Source organism: Achroia grisella, unplaced genomic scaffold (assembly GCF_030625045.1).
Source record: "Achroia grisella isolate CSIRO2021 unplaced genomic scaffold, CSIRO_AGI_Agris_v1 utg540, whole genome shotgun sequence".
In the NCBI taxonomy this organism is placed as follows: Eukaryota; Metazoa; Arthropoda; class Insecta; order Lepidoptera; family Pyralidae; genus Achroia; species Achroia grisella.
Genome location: NW_026712925.1, coordinates 2,932,006 through 2,949,003, shown reverse-complemented (window position 1 = coordinate 2,949,003; position 16,998 = coordinate 2,932,006). Strand labels below are relative to the sequence as shown.

General features: G+C 30.7%; 1 protein-coding gene across 1 annotated transcript; it reads right to left on the bottom strand.

The window, feature by feature from the left end:
* Nucleotides 1-1,436: 1,436 nt before the first annotated feature.
* Nucleotides 1,437-16,974, bottom strand: LOC131847585 (ecdysteroid-phosphate phosphatase). The gene is made up of 13 exons (XM_059197178.1): nucleotides 16,491-16,974; nucleotides 15,385-15,625; nucleotides 14,657-14,852; nucleotides 14,262-14,431; nucleotides 12,616-12,754; nucleotides 11,949-12,041; nucleotides 10,911-11,084; nucleotides 9,865-9,935; nucleotides 4,550-4,710; nucleotides 3,556-3,722; nucleotides 2,998-3,133; nucleotides 2,180-2,289; nucleotides 1,437-1,877 (listed from the first exon to the last, which is right to left on the bottom strand). Exons 1-13 carry the CDS (start codon nucleotides 16,595-16,597, stop codon nucleotides 1,633-1,635), a joined length of 2,010 nt encoding a protein of 669 aa, XP_059053161.1. The 5' UTR covers nucleotides 16,598-16,974; the 3' UTR covers nucleotides 1,437-1,632.
* Between the last annotated feature and the right edge of the window lie 24 nt (nucleotides 16,975-16,998).

Sequence of the window (16,998 nt, the reverse complement as noted above, 5' to 3'; positions counted from 1 at the left end):
TGGGTTAGGTCATAAATTTTTTTTTTCATTATATGGGTCAAGGTCACTATTTTACGCGGACGAAGTCGCGGGTACAGCTAGTAGTATATAATAATGATATTCTGCGGTCCTCCTGTGTTATAGGTAGACAGGAGGACCACAGAATCAAGAATTGGAGATTAGAAAAATATAACACAGTAAAAATAGTTTAAAAATATATTTATTGAAATGCACATAAGTACTATAACAGTTACATAATTAATCATTTGGAAAATATGTGAAATTTAATAGTTTAATAAACATTTTCATTGGGAGTTTAGAGTCGTAAGTACTTATAATTTTTAAATAAATAGTATATATTGAAAAATACATTTTGGAAGATAAACTAAGTCAAAAATTACAAATAAAATTTAATGTAATTAAATAATGGTGTAGAATACTTTTCATTTAGGTGTCTGAGAGAACTAAAAATGATATATTTTATTTTACTTTGAATGAATAATAATATCCTTCAAGAAAAGTAATCTTACTTTTTAAAAATTATGTTCACAGATGTTATTTATTACGTTTATATCTGTGTCTACCAACTCTGTATATTATTTAAATAGACAATCATCGTTAGTATTTTGTTTCATTATAAAACAATAACAGCAGAGCAAGACACAATTTAAATAGATTAGCGTACCATGAAAAACATACTACGTGGCCATTTTTTATTGAATGTTATATATATAACTTTGCCGCAGCCTTGATTTTTCTAATATAATATTTATTCATTAATAAATATTATAAGGTATTTCAGTGTGGCATTAAGGGTTTTCCGAACAGTATTATAACTACTAATTCTATTTAAGTCAACTACAGAACAAATGGAAAAATAAATATAATAATAATGTTATTATGCAAACTGCATAAGACGCTTACACACTAAAAACTATAGGTACATTCGAGTCAAAATACAATAAATAAAATCATATTTATATTAAGAGGCTAATCGACAACTGGTACCTAAGTACCAAATTATTCAACATATATGATTCACATATTAATAAATTTCTGTAACAGATAACATTATGAACGAGACTCCAAATAAGATTAAATTCAGTGCACTAACATAGTATTATTAAAATTATTTAAAAAAAAAAGTTAAATTCGTCACAGACGAGGTCATGGGTAGTTTTTTCCTGGCTTCTGCAGCGTGTGTAGTCATTAGCCATTTTCAAAATTTTACATTTCTTTGCTTCTCAAAAAAAAACATTTCAAACATTTTATACATACATAACATAAAGCATTTCAAAATACGAATCTACTAAGTACGAGAACCGCGTATTCGATGAGCAAATTAGCATTCAGATTAAATTAAAAAATATATATGACTTTTCCATCGTATTGAAGCACGTATAAAGCCTTCGTTTGATAAGGCCGTCTTGTATCGTTTCACATGTTATCTATGTACTTTTAAATAAAAATAAATTTAAATGTATTTGTTACAAATATATAGGAAACAAATTTGCTCTTTAATGTAATGCCTAGTAAATGATCCATACAATAAAATTGTATAATACAATGTACGAAGAGCATTAATAGCGTATTCAAATTTTAAATAATTTCAGCTTGCACAGTCTTTATTCTTATTCTAAATGGACAACTTCTTTACATATCTAGCAGTAATCGCCAGTCATACCTGCCGGAACTAGAGTTTATTGAGGGTGGACATGGGGGCGACACTACCTCCCACGGCTTGTCCTTCATAGCTCCCAGAGCGCAATACGGCACTCGGAGTAAGTGCTTGTTGAGTTGGTAAGGAATATATTCAGATTTTTTTTGTTCCAAGCGCTTTATAGCAAATACCATCAAGTCTAACATAACAGCGTGCCCCACAAAGAAAACGTTACCATCTGTGAACAATATTTGCAATATAATTTTTTTTTTTACAATATAAAAGCCTAACTTATAGATTATAAATGTGAAAAGCCGACATTAAAACATATTGCCAATCAATTAAAAGCTTTTAGATTTGATGTTTCTTATATAAATTAAATCATTAGAACAATATTTCATTTAATTTGAAAATCGTTATTAAAAGTTCGCTTGTTTGCTGTTCGTACCTATTTTTGTGTGGATATGTCAGTGATCATATAAATACAAGTGTATTTTTATAGTGTACATATTTTCTTATAGTATACGTCATAGCACTTACCATCTGCTTCCGTGTCTTTGACAACTGAATGGATAACTTTCTCGTTTCTATTGTAAAATTCTTCCAACGTCTCTGGTGTTTCTATATTTAAATCCACATAAGACTGGTAACTGTAACAAGGCATTTCTTTTAATTAATATATGAATTTATTTTGGAACATACCATATAATCTTAATGATATACTTAATCATTCAATAGTTATCGCGACAGTTGCCACTTACCATACGGTAAGGCGTCAGTTTGTTTATCATTCCAGTTACACAAAAAAACAACTGTAACATGTTCAATTGATTACGCCGTGTCCAAAAATAATATGTTACTTAAAAAGAAAAAAAATAACGATTTTCTTTCTTTGCATTACCGTACCATACTATAGTATTTATTTTCATTTGATCAATACCTTACATAATAAGATACCTTATATAAATAACATCTTAATGAATTATATTCACTTTATTGTTTTATTGTTTGTGTCACTGCTTTACCTATACTTATACACGCGAACACATAATTTTTTTCTATACAAAGTATTAGAATAAACAACATAATATTACGATATTGGCTAAGTAAGAAGAGATAAAAATTTAATGATACATAATTTTCATATCTATAATATACAAAACATAATATTTTAGGATATACCAGCGCCAAACATTAATATGACTGGAATAAAAAAAATAATGTTGAAGGATACACGACACATATAAGATACACAAAATAATATTGAAGCATACACACATTATAGCATATTAAATATATCCGATTGAAGTCAGAATGTTCTATTCTTACATTTATATATAAAAAGTTGCGAAACTTACTTAAGGTCGACATTATAACCCGCCTTGTGAAGTTCCAAGGGTGTCATGAAGGGAGCTAATCCCTTCGTGGCATGCCACCCTTTGTACTCAAATAACCCCGGTTCTACTCTTATTTTCACTGATGGATCTTGTAAGCCTGAAAAACAAACAAAAAGCCATCTTGCTGTCTTTCACAAGACTTCTAGCCTTGAGGGCGTAATATATATAACTTAAAGACTAGACAAATTTTTTCTCGGCAGGTTAAAGTTAGAAAAACAAAATGACATTATGACTAGTGGAAAGCAGTGTTTCTAAACCATCAGTTCACTATATATTATTTTTATCACACACGTGGGTGAATACAATTTTAACTCGAGTTGGTTATAATTTTGAACAAATTTGAATTTCCGAATCAGCGGTAGATAAAATAAATATGAATATTCAAAATTACTCTCAAGTTTATTTGCAAAAGAATTTTATAATCTATTCTATTGACTGAAATGTATGTATGTAAATTCAATCGAAAAGAGAATCTCCTTTTTGGAGCCGATTCGAAAACATGCACGTTAATTCGCTCACCTCGCAGCATTTCGTGAGCGGTTTCGACGCAGCGCAACGCGGCGGAGGCATATACATGTCGGACTCGCACGCCCGCCATGCGCAGCCCCTCACCCACCAGCTCGGCCTGCAGACGCCCTATCCGGGTCAGTGGCGAATCTTTATCATAAGAAACTTTACCACCCGCTCTGTAATGTTCAAAGACAATGTGAAAATTCAATTTTAATTTTAATTTATATATTTTTAAACCTGTATTTTAAGTACCAGGTAGTATAGTAAATATCTTGAGTTATTACGGTTTCTAATTATTTTATAAACTTTACTAGAATTAATTGTTTATCTTGCAGAGTTAAAAAGTTTATTTGTTTTCTATGGAGTGTCTCGGTATAAAAGTCGAGGTATAGTAGTAAAATTACAGAATAAAGAGCCATGATACCTTTGTAGTAAAAAATGGCAACGCATGAGGGAAACACATATCTACATAGTGTATTTTACATCAGGAGGACTATCGCCATACTTGCACTCCAGTTATATATAAAAGTACTATCCAGAATTTACTTTTGTTATAGTCGATACCCACATTAACCGTGATATTACTACTATACTATACTTAATTTTCAAATTTCTAATCCAAGGCGATCCCGACTGTGAATGTGTGTGGACTTGGATAGAGCAGTCACAATAGAGTGATACATAAAATTTATTGTTACTAGCTGTGCCCTCAGTTTTACCCGTACGAAATTTATAACCATTATGATATTCTGATGTATAAGCTATATTAATGTAAAGTTTCATGTAAATCCCTTCAGTAGTGAAAGAGTAACAAACATCCATCCATACTCACAAACTTTCGTGTTTATAATGTTAATAAGAAATATAAGTTTATGTGACATGTAATATAATAGTTAGAACTTAGCACATATGGTAATATAAGTCATTAACAACTATATATTTAGTAAGCATTACGTCATTTGAAGCATATATTTTCATGTACATAATGTAACTATAGACTCGCCTCTCAGCAAGGTGTAGTGGCATATTCAAGTCCTTCCTAACATAGGTCCCGTTTTCGTCAAAGCAATACGGAACCCAATCCCCGTATGTGAGGTCCACTCGTTCGCCGTGCCGCATTGCAAAGTACCAGCGCCGATCTGTCTTCTGCCCATTCGTTGCGTTCTATCAAGAATATTTATTACTTCTATTACGTGCCACAAATTACGCCAATGACGGTTGTTATTGGAGACACAAACTATGCATAAAATCTAGATTTTTTTAAAATCTAACCTCTAAATTAAATTTGTTTTATAACAACTTCAGTATTAAAATATAAAATTGTAACTATTAAAATGTGATCAGCTGATCACATTTTAATAGTTATATTGTGCTTGGTCATCCAAGCGCGGGTAGATAAAAATTACTAAAGTTGGTGTAATGTAATGTATGGATATTCAAATTACTAATGATAAGGGCCCTTATCATTAGTAGTTTGAAGACGATTTATGAAAATTGATGATGCAAGCGAACAATGTAAAAAACCCTTTTGATGATCAACTATATCTGCCAGCGGTAGCCTGCCCGAAAGAGTATCCCTTTTTAAATCTCAGATTGTTTTTTTATGTAGAAGTCTTCTCGTAGACATACTACTGTACCACGTAATCGCTAGAACAATTTCTTATTGACTATTTTTGGAACTCACTCATTCATGAATCATGTTACGTAGATTTAGTGTATCAATTCCTTAAATTAAATTTTGTAATATTTAATGTTGCAACTCACGCTGTTATCATCGCGTTTGAAAGGGATATCCAATCTGAAGGCTTAGACAAGTGGCATAGGAGGATATCAATAACGAATCGATCACTGCCGAAAGTACGAGTAGCTTAAGATGTCGCTGTTTCGTTTTATCTCAAGAATCATCAATTCTCTATCAATGTATTTGTTATCTCAGTATTCAATACAACAAAGTTATTAGAGTTAGTTACATATAATGTTACAGTTTGAAGTAAATATATTTTATATACAGTGGTGGAAGCATAATTAGAAACACTACCAACGGTCAACATTCATGTAAAATACTTCACCGCAATCATTTTTATTTCGAAATTAAACAATAAATAGGACAACAATATGTTCAACAATTTATAATGTATTATAAAAACTATATAAATTCCACTACATAGGTGTAGTTTCAATAGTACATTACCGGCGACGATTAACCCTTCTAAGGTATGAGCTATAATGGTCAACTAATTAGAAACAACAACAAAAAAGTATAAAAAGTATATTGTTTTAAGTATTAGTAATTTGTATTGTTATTTACGAAATAGCTACTACCTACAGCCTACCAATAGTTATAATTAATATTTAGTGGCATATCTCTTATTTTTTTATAATAGCACTGCAACGACATGGCATAGATTCAATCTATTTCATACACTAGAAGGATTGAATTCTATGCTCCAACAAATGATTCATATAGTTCGTTTTGACTGGTATTACGTTTGTTTAAGACTGTCTTTTTAACAATATACCAGAGATTTTCTACCGGTTTTAAATTTTGACTATTTTTTGGCCAGTCTAAAACGGATGTACGGGTTCGGTAAGAAAATATTTGGCGCTATTGACCGTGTTTTAGGGTCATTGTCATGCTGAAATCTAGTGTTTACAGGCAAACGATTGTCCGAGTAGAGAATCATTGTGTGCTCTAACATATTTTTGTACTGACATTGATTCATTGTACTTTCAATCTTATAAATGGGATCAACTCCACATCCGGAAAAACATCCCCAAACTATAATGTTAGCGCCACCGTGCTTGACTATACTCCTTGTGTATTTATAATTAAAAGCATTATTTAAAGAACGTCTAACTGATGCGTATGTAAACCTTTTTTTAATATTAATAAAATGTATTTGTGTTTTCTTCTAAAGAAAATATATTCATTTGTTTTTGACATTCTGACAGCGAGTAATAAATGAGCTAAATAATAAGTCGGATGTTTTAATTTATATATATTACTAACATAGCGCTTTCATCGGAATTTATCATATTTATTTTTGTTTCATCTGAAAATAACACTTTTTTTCATTCTCGTACTGTCCAATTACTATATTCATTAGCAAATAATAATGGCTTCACTGGTGTTGCTTGGAAAGAAGCGGTACCTTTCGAGAGGTTCATCCAAACAATTTAGCTTCCACTAATCTTTGGCGTATCAGTCTTGACGAGATGTTTCTCGGGTCATCAGACAAAAAAACTTCATTTTTAATCTAGTTGGAGCCTTTAAATGGGTCTTTTTTAGCAAGACGAACGATTAGCTTATCCTCTCTCGGAGAGGATTTTCTTGGCCGAGCCTTTCTAAAACCATTTTCAACTGTTTCATCATTTCCATGTATTTTGTAATGATCAATTGCATTAAAAACTTTCTTAATAGAACAATGTAAATGCTCAGCCATTCTTCTGTACGCCTATTTATGATCTACATGTGAATTTACAATTATTTGCCTATTTGACGCGTCACAATTTTTATCATTACCTATTTTGAACAAAATAGAATTCAGATTAAATTTTGAATTGTCGCCAAAATAATAGAAAAATGCAAGAAAGAAATATTATTCTTCAATTTCAAAAAAAGAACGGTTATGGATGCTTTTTTAAATTGTTTCTAATTAGGTGTCCAAGTGACAAGTAACAGTAAATAAACTCCTACATGTTTAAGACTCATTTTATAATTGAAAGTAAAATATGTTTTATATTTTATCCATTTAATGAGTTTTTAATTTGAGTGGCTATATTATTGCATGATTATTAATTATTGAATGTGTATATTTTATTATGATAATTTGTACGTTTAAGTTATACTGTCTTTATTCATAAGGAGTGTTTCTAATTATATGACCACCACTGTATATATTTATATAAGCCTGAACAAGATAAATGACAATAATCGATCTATTCCTTATTCCTTCTACATATAATAAATGTAACTGTTTGCTGTCTATACATTGAAGATATATGAGACTATTATTATTGGGGACTTTATCAACCTAGTAGAATCCAAAATAATGATTTATAGACTTTTTGTCTGTGCGTTTGTTCAAGCTAATCTCAGAAATGACTCAACCGATTTGGTTACGTTCTCACTAAAGTAATGTGATAAGGTTCATTTAAAATTTGTTTTATTATAATAGCTTGACTATCAATAAAGTTCATAAATAAAAAAGCACCTACAACTAGTTTGTAGTATGCGTACATAATTAGGTACGGATATTATGCGCAAACAAACATCTATTTATAAAGTCAATGAACTAACAGTTTAGGATTTTTTATCCTCTAAAAATTAAGTTACGCTGACAATAACATGACGCATAATGACTACTATATTATTAGAATAATAATACAGTACACTGTTACGATAACAGAAATACGATTAACAGTGTACTGTAAGTATGATAACAACGGAATTATACATTTGGTGCATTCGTGTAGTTTTGGATAGTTTTAACAACTGTGAATAATTCAGATAATTATTTTTTAATTCTATAAGTAGGTACTTATTTACAATGTAAACATGCGTTTTTACTTTAGATATTAAAAAAAAAATAAACGGGCAAAAAGCTATATTACTAGATAATACCATAATATTATATTATATTTTTTAAGATTTTTAGTTTTAGGTTCATTGTTCTAGTATATATTTATTTACTGTAATGATACAATATCTATATGTATATCTATTAATTACTTAAGCCTGTTATAATATAGGGAATGTTAACTTCTTTCAAATGATATTTGTTTTTATTTACGTTTTTATAATACACAAAATTGTTTATTCACATTAGTATACGAGGTACCACACATTTTCACCGAGTGTCAAAAGCAAGAGGTTAGCAACTCGTTAGTATTTTTTGTGTGTAATGAAGTAGATATGACACTCGTCATTTTCTCCGAATTACACTGTTTCAATGGTCTAGCAATATAGATAGGGTTAACTGATAAAAACTATATCAGACCATTATATATTTTTTAATGAATCGTGAATGATAGTAGGTTCTTTTTCGTGGAAAGAGAAACGTAGGCAACTACTCCTTCTTATCTTTTGGTATGATGTGCCGACTGGTTTTTGGCTTGGTATATGATGCACGATTACTATGTAGGGTTTTGTTTCATGTTTTTTTAAATTTACACACAAGTTTCTTGCTTATTCTTCTTGTGATGAATCTGCATTCCGTATAAGCGGTAGAATAAAAGAAAACTTGACTATTCAAAAATGCTTATATTAAGTTTTGTGAATAAAGATTTTATTATTTCTATTTCTATTTAGAAAATACTTTAATATGAAAATAAGGTTTCATTACACTTTAAACTTTTTTATAATTAAATTTATGGAAATCTTCACTATATCACTTTCGTATTGCCGACTAATGCCGTACCTTGTCATATTGAGATCTTGTGAATTAATAATAATAATAATTTTAAATCAGTGTTTACAATTTACTATATCCAGGCAAATGATAAAATTAAAATAATAGTTAAATAATAGATATTATTTTTATCTATTATTTAACTATTATTTTAATTTTGTTGGAGTTGGATATGTCGTATCAACACAACTAAAAGTCATAGTAAGTGGGAAAAGCTTCAGCAATAATAATGCTGCTCTTATATTATGAATTTATGAATGAATAAATGAGATGATTACAAACAGTGATTACTTTATTTATTTAAATGATGCTAAACGCAACCATATAGCAACGACTATTTTAGGGGGTATTCTGTCAAGTCAATAATTTTTTTCATGCATTTCATTTTTTAATATTTTCAAAATACGACCTTGAAACGAATTTTTAGTAATTGGAACTTCTGTTAGAGCTACAACGGTTTTTATGACAACAAATAAACCGGTCCGACCGTAACCAAACATAGCATATCGTAGGCACTCTACGGCTATCTGTTTATACTTGTGTGTATACAAATAAGGTAACCGAATCTTGGCTATCCTATGTTACATATACTTTAAAATAAGGTGTTGTAGAAGAAGCGACATTAATTTAACGAATTGTAAGCAGAACACATGGTGTGTTGTGAATATAAATGACTGAGTGCATGAAACGGGACTCCAAACATTAAACATCTGGCTAAGAAAATATATTTGATCTCGTCGAATAAAAACGACATGCTTAGTGTTCAAGAAGTAACTAAAATTTTCGATCCAGATCACTGAGTTACGAGCCAATTAATGACTGAAAATCATGTAATTCCCCTATTATTATATATCAAAATTACATCAAAGACTACGCTGTTTTATTCTATATATGTGTGATTACCTACTTTACTAGATGAATTCGATGCTATGTCTCCATTTCCCGAAGTACTGCCATTTTTGTTGTCAATGGTATCGACTGAAAAAAAAGGATCTATTACAAATGCGAGTGTAGGTACTACCTACTTATATTTTGTACCTCATTGTTTGTGTGGAAACATGCAGTTTATTTTCCCATGAATATTTTAATGGAACATAGTGGTTATATACTTCTAAATATACATAACGAAAAGACTAGAAACCATAAAGTTAACTAATATATGTATCATACATACACATATTTTATTTTTAACTAGTGACTTATTTTTTAACGTAATATGTATCATGAATAGAAATACATAATAGTTAGGTGTCCATTACTTAATAATATGCTCAACATTTTGTCATTTGAGTGATAAGGTATATAAAATAAGAATGAATTAAACATAAAAGTCAATAACATAATGATAGGGCATCAATAAGTAATAAACAACCAACTTATAATAATTAGTAGATATGAAATAAAAATTTAAATTTTATTTTTAAAAAAACATTAAAATTTACGAACACATATTTTTAAATACATTGTCCTCATGATTTCATCATAGATATCCTAAATTATCGACATTTATGAACTGTTTTATAATGCTATAAACACTACAGATAAGCGAAATACAGTTTTTTTTAATTGTTAAATGAAAATCAGGCGACAATCCTTCAGCTCCCAGAACCTCTTAGCAATATTGTTAGACTAACATGAGCGTTAACAGTACACTTGTACTAGTTTAAAAAAATAGAAAGAATAATAGTATATACATGTGTATACATGTCATTGAAGTAAAGAATGTATTTAAAACTCGTAAAATTTCATTGTATACCATAACGTCGTTTTAAAATAGCTATAGAAACTACAGTACTATGCGGATTTATTGTAGAAATATTTTTTATGCCATTTGCAAATGCAGCCCTGGCAGCAACCCAACTTCTGCGTACATCAACGTGCTCTATCATTTGTAGAAAATAATTAAATCGCCCGCAATATTAATACATGAATTAATAATATTATAATCGTTACCTGGGGTCAACACGTTTGGATTCGTTCGAGTCGAGTAAGCATCCCAATACTTCGACCACTCTTTGTAAGTCTCTTCAGACTTTTCAAAACCAAGCTGGGCCGCATCCTCATGTGGATAATTCGAAGCCATTTCTGGTTCCGTGTTTGAGTCAGATTCCGATTTACTATCTAAACCTGCACAACATATTATTAGCAAACATAAAATCACATGAACAAGCATAGTAACACGTTAACTGTATTAATAGAATGGAAAGAAAGTGTGTACACACAGTAAAATGTGATATCAAAGTGATAGATAAGTACGTTTATTATGTTGGGATCATTGTCTTTAAATAAATTAACGCTCGTTACTAGTTATTAGCAGTGGGTACTGTGTAATTGACACACGACAATATCTTAAAATAGTAATGTTATAAAAAGAATCTAATTTTACTACTTTGTATGTTTGTGAAGAATAATCTCCAGAACCACTGCATGTAAGTGAATTTTATAATATTTCACTATTTTAGACATCATTCCCAATTGTTATAGTCTCCATATCAACGTTAAATGTATTTATTTAATCCTGGTGAAATTAGAAAACAATAAAAATCACATTCGTATAATGTAATTTATTCAAATGAAGGACTTGTTGTAAAATAAACGAACAAAGTGCGAGATTTATAATGTAAACAATTTTTTTATCATATGCTTATAATTTTTTTTTTTTAGATACAACGGCATTTTACTTGAAAGGACTAGATAGCCAAATATGCCTATAAACAACTGATAATGTCGTTTTTCAGTTAAGGGTTTTTAATAATATTTTTTGTTCAGAACCCGAATACCATGTACCTACATGTATTTCCTGAAACAAGATTACTTATGCTTTTTGAATGACTAATGTACGAAACTTTATACAGACAAAAAAATATGAACAAAATCTGTTACTAAGTAACTTCATAAATATTTCATAGCTATTCAAAATTAGCAACCATTATGATGTTAATTTTCAGTAAAAATTATTGTTATTTAACTAACAATAAAGTTCTAACTCACTGTTGTTTCCGAGCGTAATAGTTTTATGTATAGTCCAAGCGTCCGACTCTAGAGTACGTCGGGTGTACACTGCTGGCAAACAACCGCTGACACCTAATTACAACAAAGAAATCGATGTTAATAAAATTCAAGGCTTTATAGGTTTTGCCGAGTAGAACTAAACGCTATGTTAGCGTAAGTTAGAATTTATCTTAACAATCAGTAAATAATAATGTATGTACTAAATAACACGAATAATATTTACCTAATGTGTGTGTATAAGTATTTAAAATTGATAGAAAAAACTATATATCTAAAGCCTCAACCGTTTATTTAATGTATAAAATTTATAATCAAGTTCAAGGTGAAATGCTAGTAGGTCAATAAACAAACTAAAAATATAAGGTCAAAAATAATCTACACACATAATTAAATTTATTATAGTATATAATATACTTACTTGGATATTCAGTAGTAAAAAAATATATAATATTTGCCACACACTCACAAGAAACTTATGTAATTCACTTCTGTTCTGGGCGCATATGAACAATACTAACCTCCGAATTTCAAGTTCAATAGTCGTAAGCACTTCATAGTTTGAATCGACTTTGCACACTGAATATGATATTGATAAAGTACAGACGTCTGTTATCAGTGTGATATGCGTCACGATTAGCGCACTTACCTGTCAGCCAAGACGTGCCGTACACCCAACCGTCAGAGGAGCTATTAAACTCTTTCTCTTCAATATAAATATAGTCTCCTAGGACTAGTTCAAGTTCGTCGGTAGCTTTCGGAATGTAACCTTGCATCACTTTATGCACCTACAATATAACAAGCTATATTTAGTGCTTCTATCCAGGAAGTTGTTAGCGTGACAGTATTGTATAGGTGCGGGGATGGGGATTGTTAGTAATGTGGACTAATAACCCCATTGCTAGCAATGTATCATGTAGGTTGACCTCCACGCGATCCCCCCTGGGAACCATCGTGATAAATTCATGGTAAATTTACCACGATGGGGTAACTGACCTGACGCACCCGCTTCCATTATCATCCATAAGTATTGCAAAGGTGTACAACATAAAACGTGACAACGTTTATTACAAACACGATGTTTATGACTTATTAAGAATATTTCACGATATTATGAAAAAACTTGTATTCTTTTTATATATATAATAGCTGTTACTCGCGATTATAGATAATATGTTTCTATGCTAATATATATATCATATTAAATAGACGTTGAAAATCGAGGTTAAAAGAACCTGGATTTTTACCCGACTTCTAAAAGGAAGTATATTCTACACTCGTCTGTATACTGTATGTGTACCTATATTTTTATATGTATAGTAAAGGTTAAAGGTGATTATATATTGATACTACCTAAAGCATTTTTGAGTTTAACTATATATATAAGGTGCTGAAGACTACAGAACCACCTAAAGGATCTCGATAAGTGACGACTTACAAGACAATCCATTTGTTCCGTATAAACCTTTCAAAGTATACTCTTATCGAAGAGGCAAAAGCTGTTTTAAAGATCAATTTACACAAACTGAATATTAGCATGTCTCAAAGATATTTTTGTATAAAAATTAACGACATGACCAGAGACACGAAATTCCGTCATTATTGTATTATGAACATGTTTAGATACACCAGTGTCGTAGAGAGTGGTCTATCCCTGCCTGATTCCAACAAAAAATTCGCTCCTTCCTCTTTTTAAAATATTTGTAAAAAAAAGTAAAAAATTAGATAATATGTACAATTGTACATAATAGTACATTACTTACAATACTTTATGTCAATCATAAAAAAAATACTTTCGTGTATTTTCCATATAAATCTATAGGCCCCTCTACATCCCCCACGCTGCGCCATTCCTATTGGGGTTATTAGTAATGTGGAATAATAAATCCAGTGCTAACCATTACCTACATATAGTATACATATATGCCGCCTCCTTCTGCGAGATAACTTCCTCGCAGAAGGAGGCGGACGCGAGAGACTGATTCTTCACTCTGCTAATCCGCTGTAGAATCCGGCCTACAAGCTGGGGAGTACCCCACTTCGCCCCACCTCTATCCCCCAACTAAATGGGTCTGGAGGCGTGCATGTGTGACCACACGCTTTCACAGTTAAGTAGGGGGAAATAGGTCGCCCTAACAACGAGATGGGGTCTGCCCTACACCATCTACATTTCACAGCTACGCCGCCGGAGACAGTGTAGAATGCTCTTTCACGTCTTTAAATTTTTTTTATACACAATAAAAAAATCTATGTATCATGTACGGAATATGTGAAAAGGCTATAAAAATAACATACCTGATGATTAGTAAAGCGGGGATCTCTTGAATACAATCTCAGCTCCCAGCTAGACTGCTCTATTGGCTGTAGCTCGTCAACAACAGATTTGAGTTCATCATATGCGGTTACGGCGAAATGATAAGCTAACGTTATGTGCAATGAATTCACATTGGCTTCCACGTTCATGGCTGCTTTCCAAAATGATATTAAGTTATGTAGGTTATTACTATTCTAAGCAATTATAGGAGGATAGATGTTTGTTACATTTCACACAAAAACTATACATATATCCAAAATTATACATATGAACTCTATTCTATGAGAATCAAGGGATCAAATGACCAATATTTAAAAAAAAATTTAAGCATTATTAATGAGTCATATTATTATTATTTATTAAGTAAACCACTCACATATGCATGACACCAGATTTACAAACTGCTCAGCAATTTTTTTAAAATAATCAGCATAGTCTTCAGAGACAAAGAGACCCATGAAATTTTGAGATATATATGGCTCTAGTTTCAGTGGACAGTTTGGTGGATCTCCTATGTTTTCTATAACTTGCTTTACTGCTCGGGCAAGCCGAAGGGATGCTTCATCAGGAGCCTGTAAAAATAAAATCAATCAATCTACGAAAATCTTGTACTACACCTCATGCTATAATTACTTATAACATTTTTTTTATTTTATGTTTCATACAAAATTTTAAATAACACTCCTAACAGTCCTGTCAAAGTAAGCCTTAAAAGTATTCAAGTTGAAAATATTTTTTTATAGTAATTATTACTCTGATGATGTTTCCTATAGACTCTGTAGTTTCAGTTGACTAATAATGGATCAGTCAATCAGAATACATCTATTTATAATATTAGTGGTGACAGATAGATACCCCTAATAACCTGCTATTTAATAATTTGGCAGCTTCTAGCAAACATTAGCGCAGGCGGATGCACCCATCGATTATCATCCATTAATAATTTAATGGTAACATGTGAGTATCAAAACTTGATGTAACCACAAGTCCCTTGAATAGTTTTAATTCTACGAAACTGGCAAGCAGGGAAGGCTGTCTTTGTCTATTTGTGTAATAATGAAATCTATAAATAGTATGAACTTTTTATATTACCTATTAACCAACCTTAAAAAATGACACCAATGTAATATGAGGTGGGTAATTGTGTGCTCCATTCCAACCACTACTCTCTTTTGATTTTTCCCAAAATTCAAGTAGTTGTGCAAGTAGTGTTCCAGTGGGACAGGCATAGAAAATATACTCTCGTGGTTCATTTACATCAATTGATGTATCGTTCACATGAGTAAGTAACCAGTCAGAGGCTAATTGAACACTACGGTTGCCTGTTGCTGCCAGTGCTTTCAATCTGTAATAAATTTTTTTATTAATTTTACTTAAACTTAATCAAGAAACAAAAAAAATAACTTAAGAATTATTATTTAGTGATCTGTTTGATATGCTGAATAGTTTTCAATTGAACAAATATTGTAAATAAGAGTTGGTCTCTTTTAATCTTTTAACTATAGTCGACATTCAAAAATTTTCATACACAAATGTATTTGGGATGTGAGATTATATATAAAAAATATCTATGAATTAATCTGATATCTTCAAAGACATAGTAGATTAAAATAAAATAGATATATCTTAAAATTAACCACTTTACAGCCCATCAGTGTACTTTTTTTTTAGAACAATAAAATTGATAACACTGAAAAATCGTAAAATCATGTACAGGGAAAAACTGTCTGTTTGTCTGTTTCTGTGTAAATGTTTAAAGGGCTAGATTAATTACAATGAATTTCTCCCTAACATAGTTAATATTCAATTTTGCGAACTATTAGTTAAATAAATCATTCATTATTCAAATAATAGATGGCATCATACACACGATTTATTTATTGTTGTTGTTTGATCAATGTCGCGTAAATCTTAGGTTCTATTAGTATCATATACTGGAAATGAATGGACACATTACTTTTAAAAGTTAGTTGTATTATAAATATTTTAAACATTAATATTTATTATAGCTTTATATACGATAAGGTATTTTTGAGTGTTATATGTATATCGTGTTTAATATTTTATACCTATTTCATGTTTTAACATTATAATAATGAGTATTAATTATTTATGCGAATAGCGATTACATTAATACCTAATTGTTTCTTTATGTCTATAAAGACAAGGAATAAATTAAGAAAATACATAAATTTATAACAACAACTCACGCCCGGTGTTTTGGAAATCCCATTTGTAGTAAAACTTGTAACGGCGTCGTACCTTGCCTAGATAATATATGTGGAGAAGAAATTTTACGTGGTGGAAGATTAGCCATGTTATGTAGTTCAAATGAAATTAAAATGTTTAAATTTAATTTAAGTAAACTAGGTACGTACACAGTTTTTTGCAATGAGAATAAAATATCTATAGGTTTGGGTCAAACTTCTTTAGTTCTCAAACAGTAGTTCGGAAGAGCGCTCCCAAAGACGACCTACGAGAACTAGATTGCAGAACTTTGCTAAAAAAATAAGCACAGCGAAAAATACTTGTAGTTCTAAAGGTTGACCAACCTTCAGTACTACTGTTATTACTTATGTCTCTGATTCGAGTCGAAACTAAAAAAACAAAATAGTTTGCAAGATAAGTCCCAACTAAATTAAGCGATCCCAGTTCCGAACTACTGTGTTTAATCAAGGAATATAATACTTTAGAGTTTACACTACTATGCACAGAATA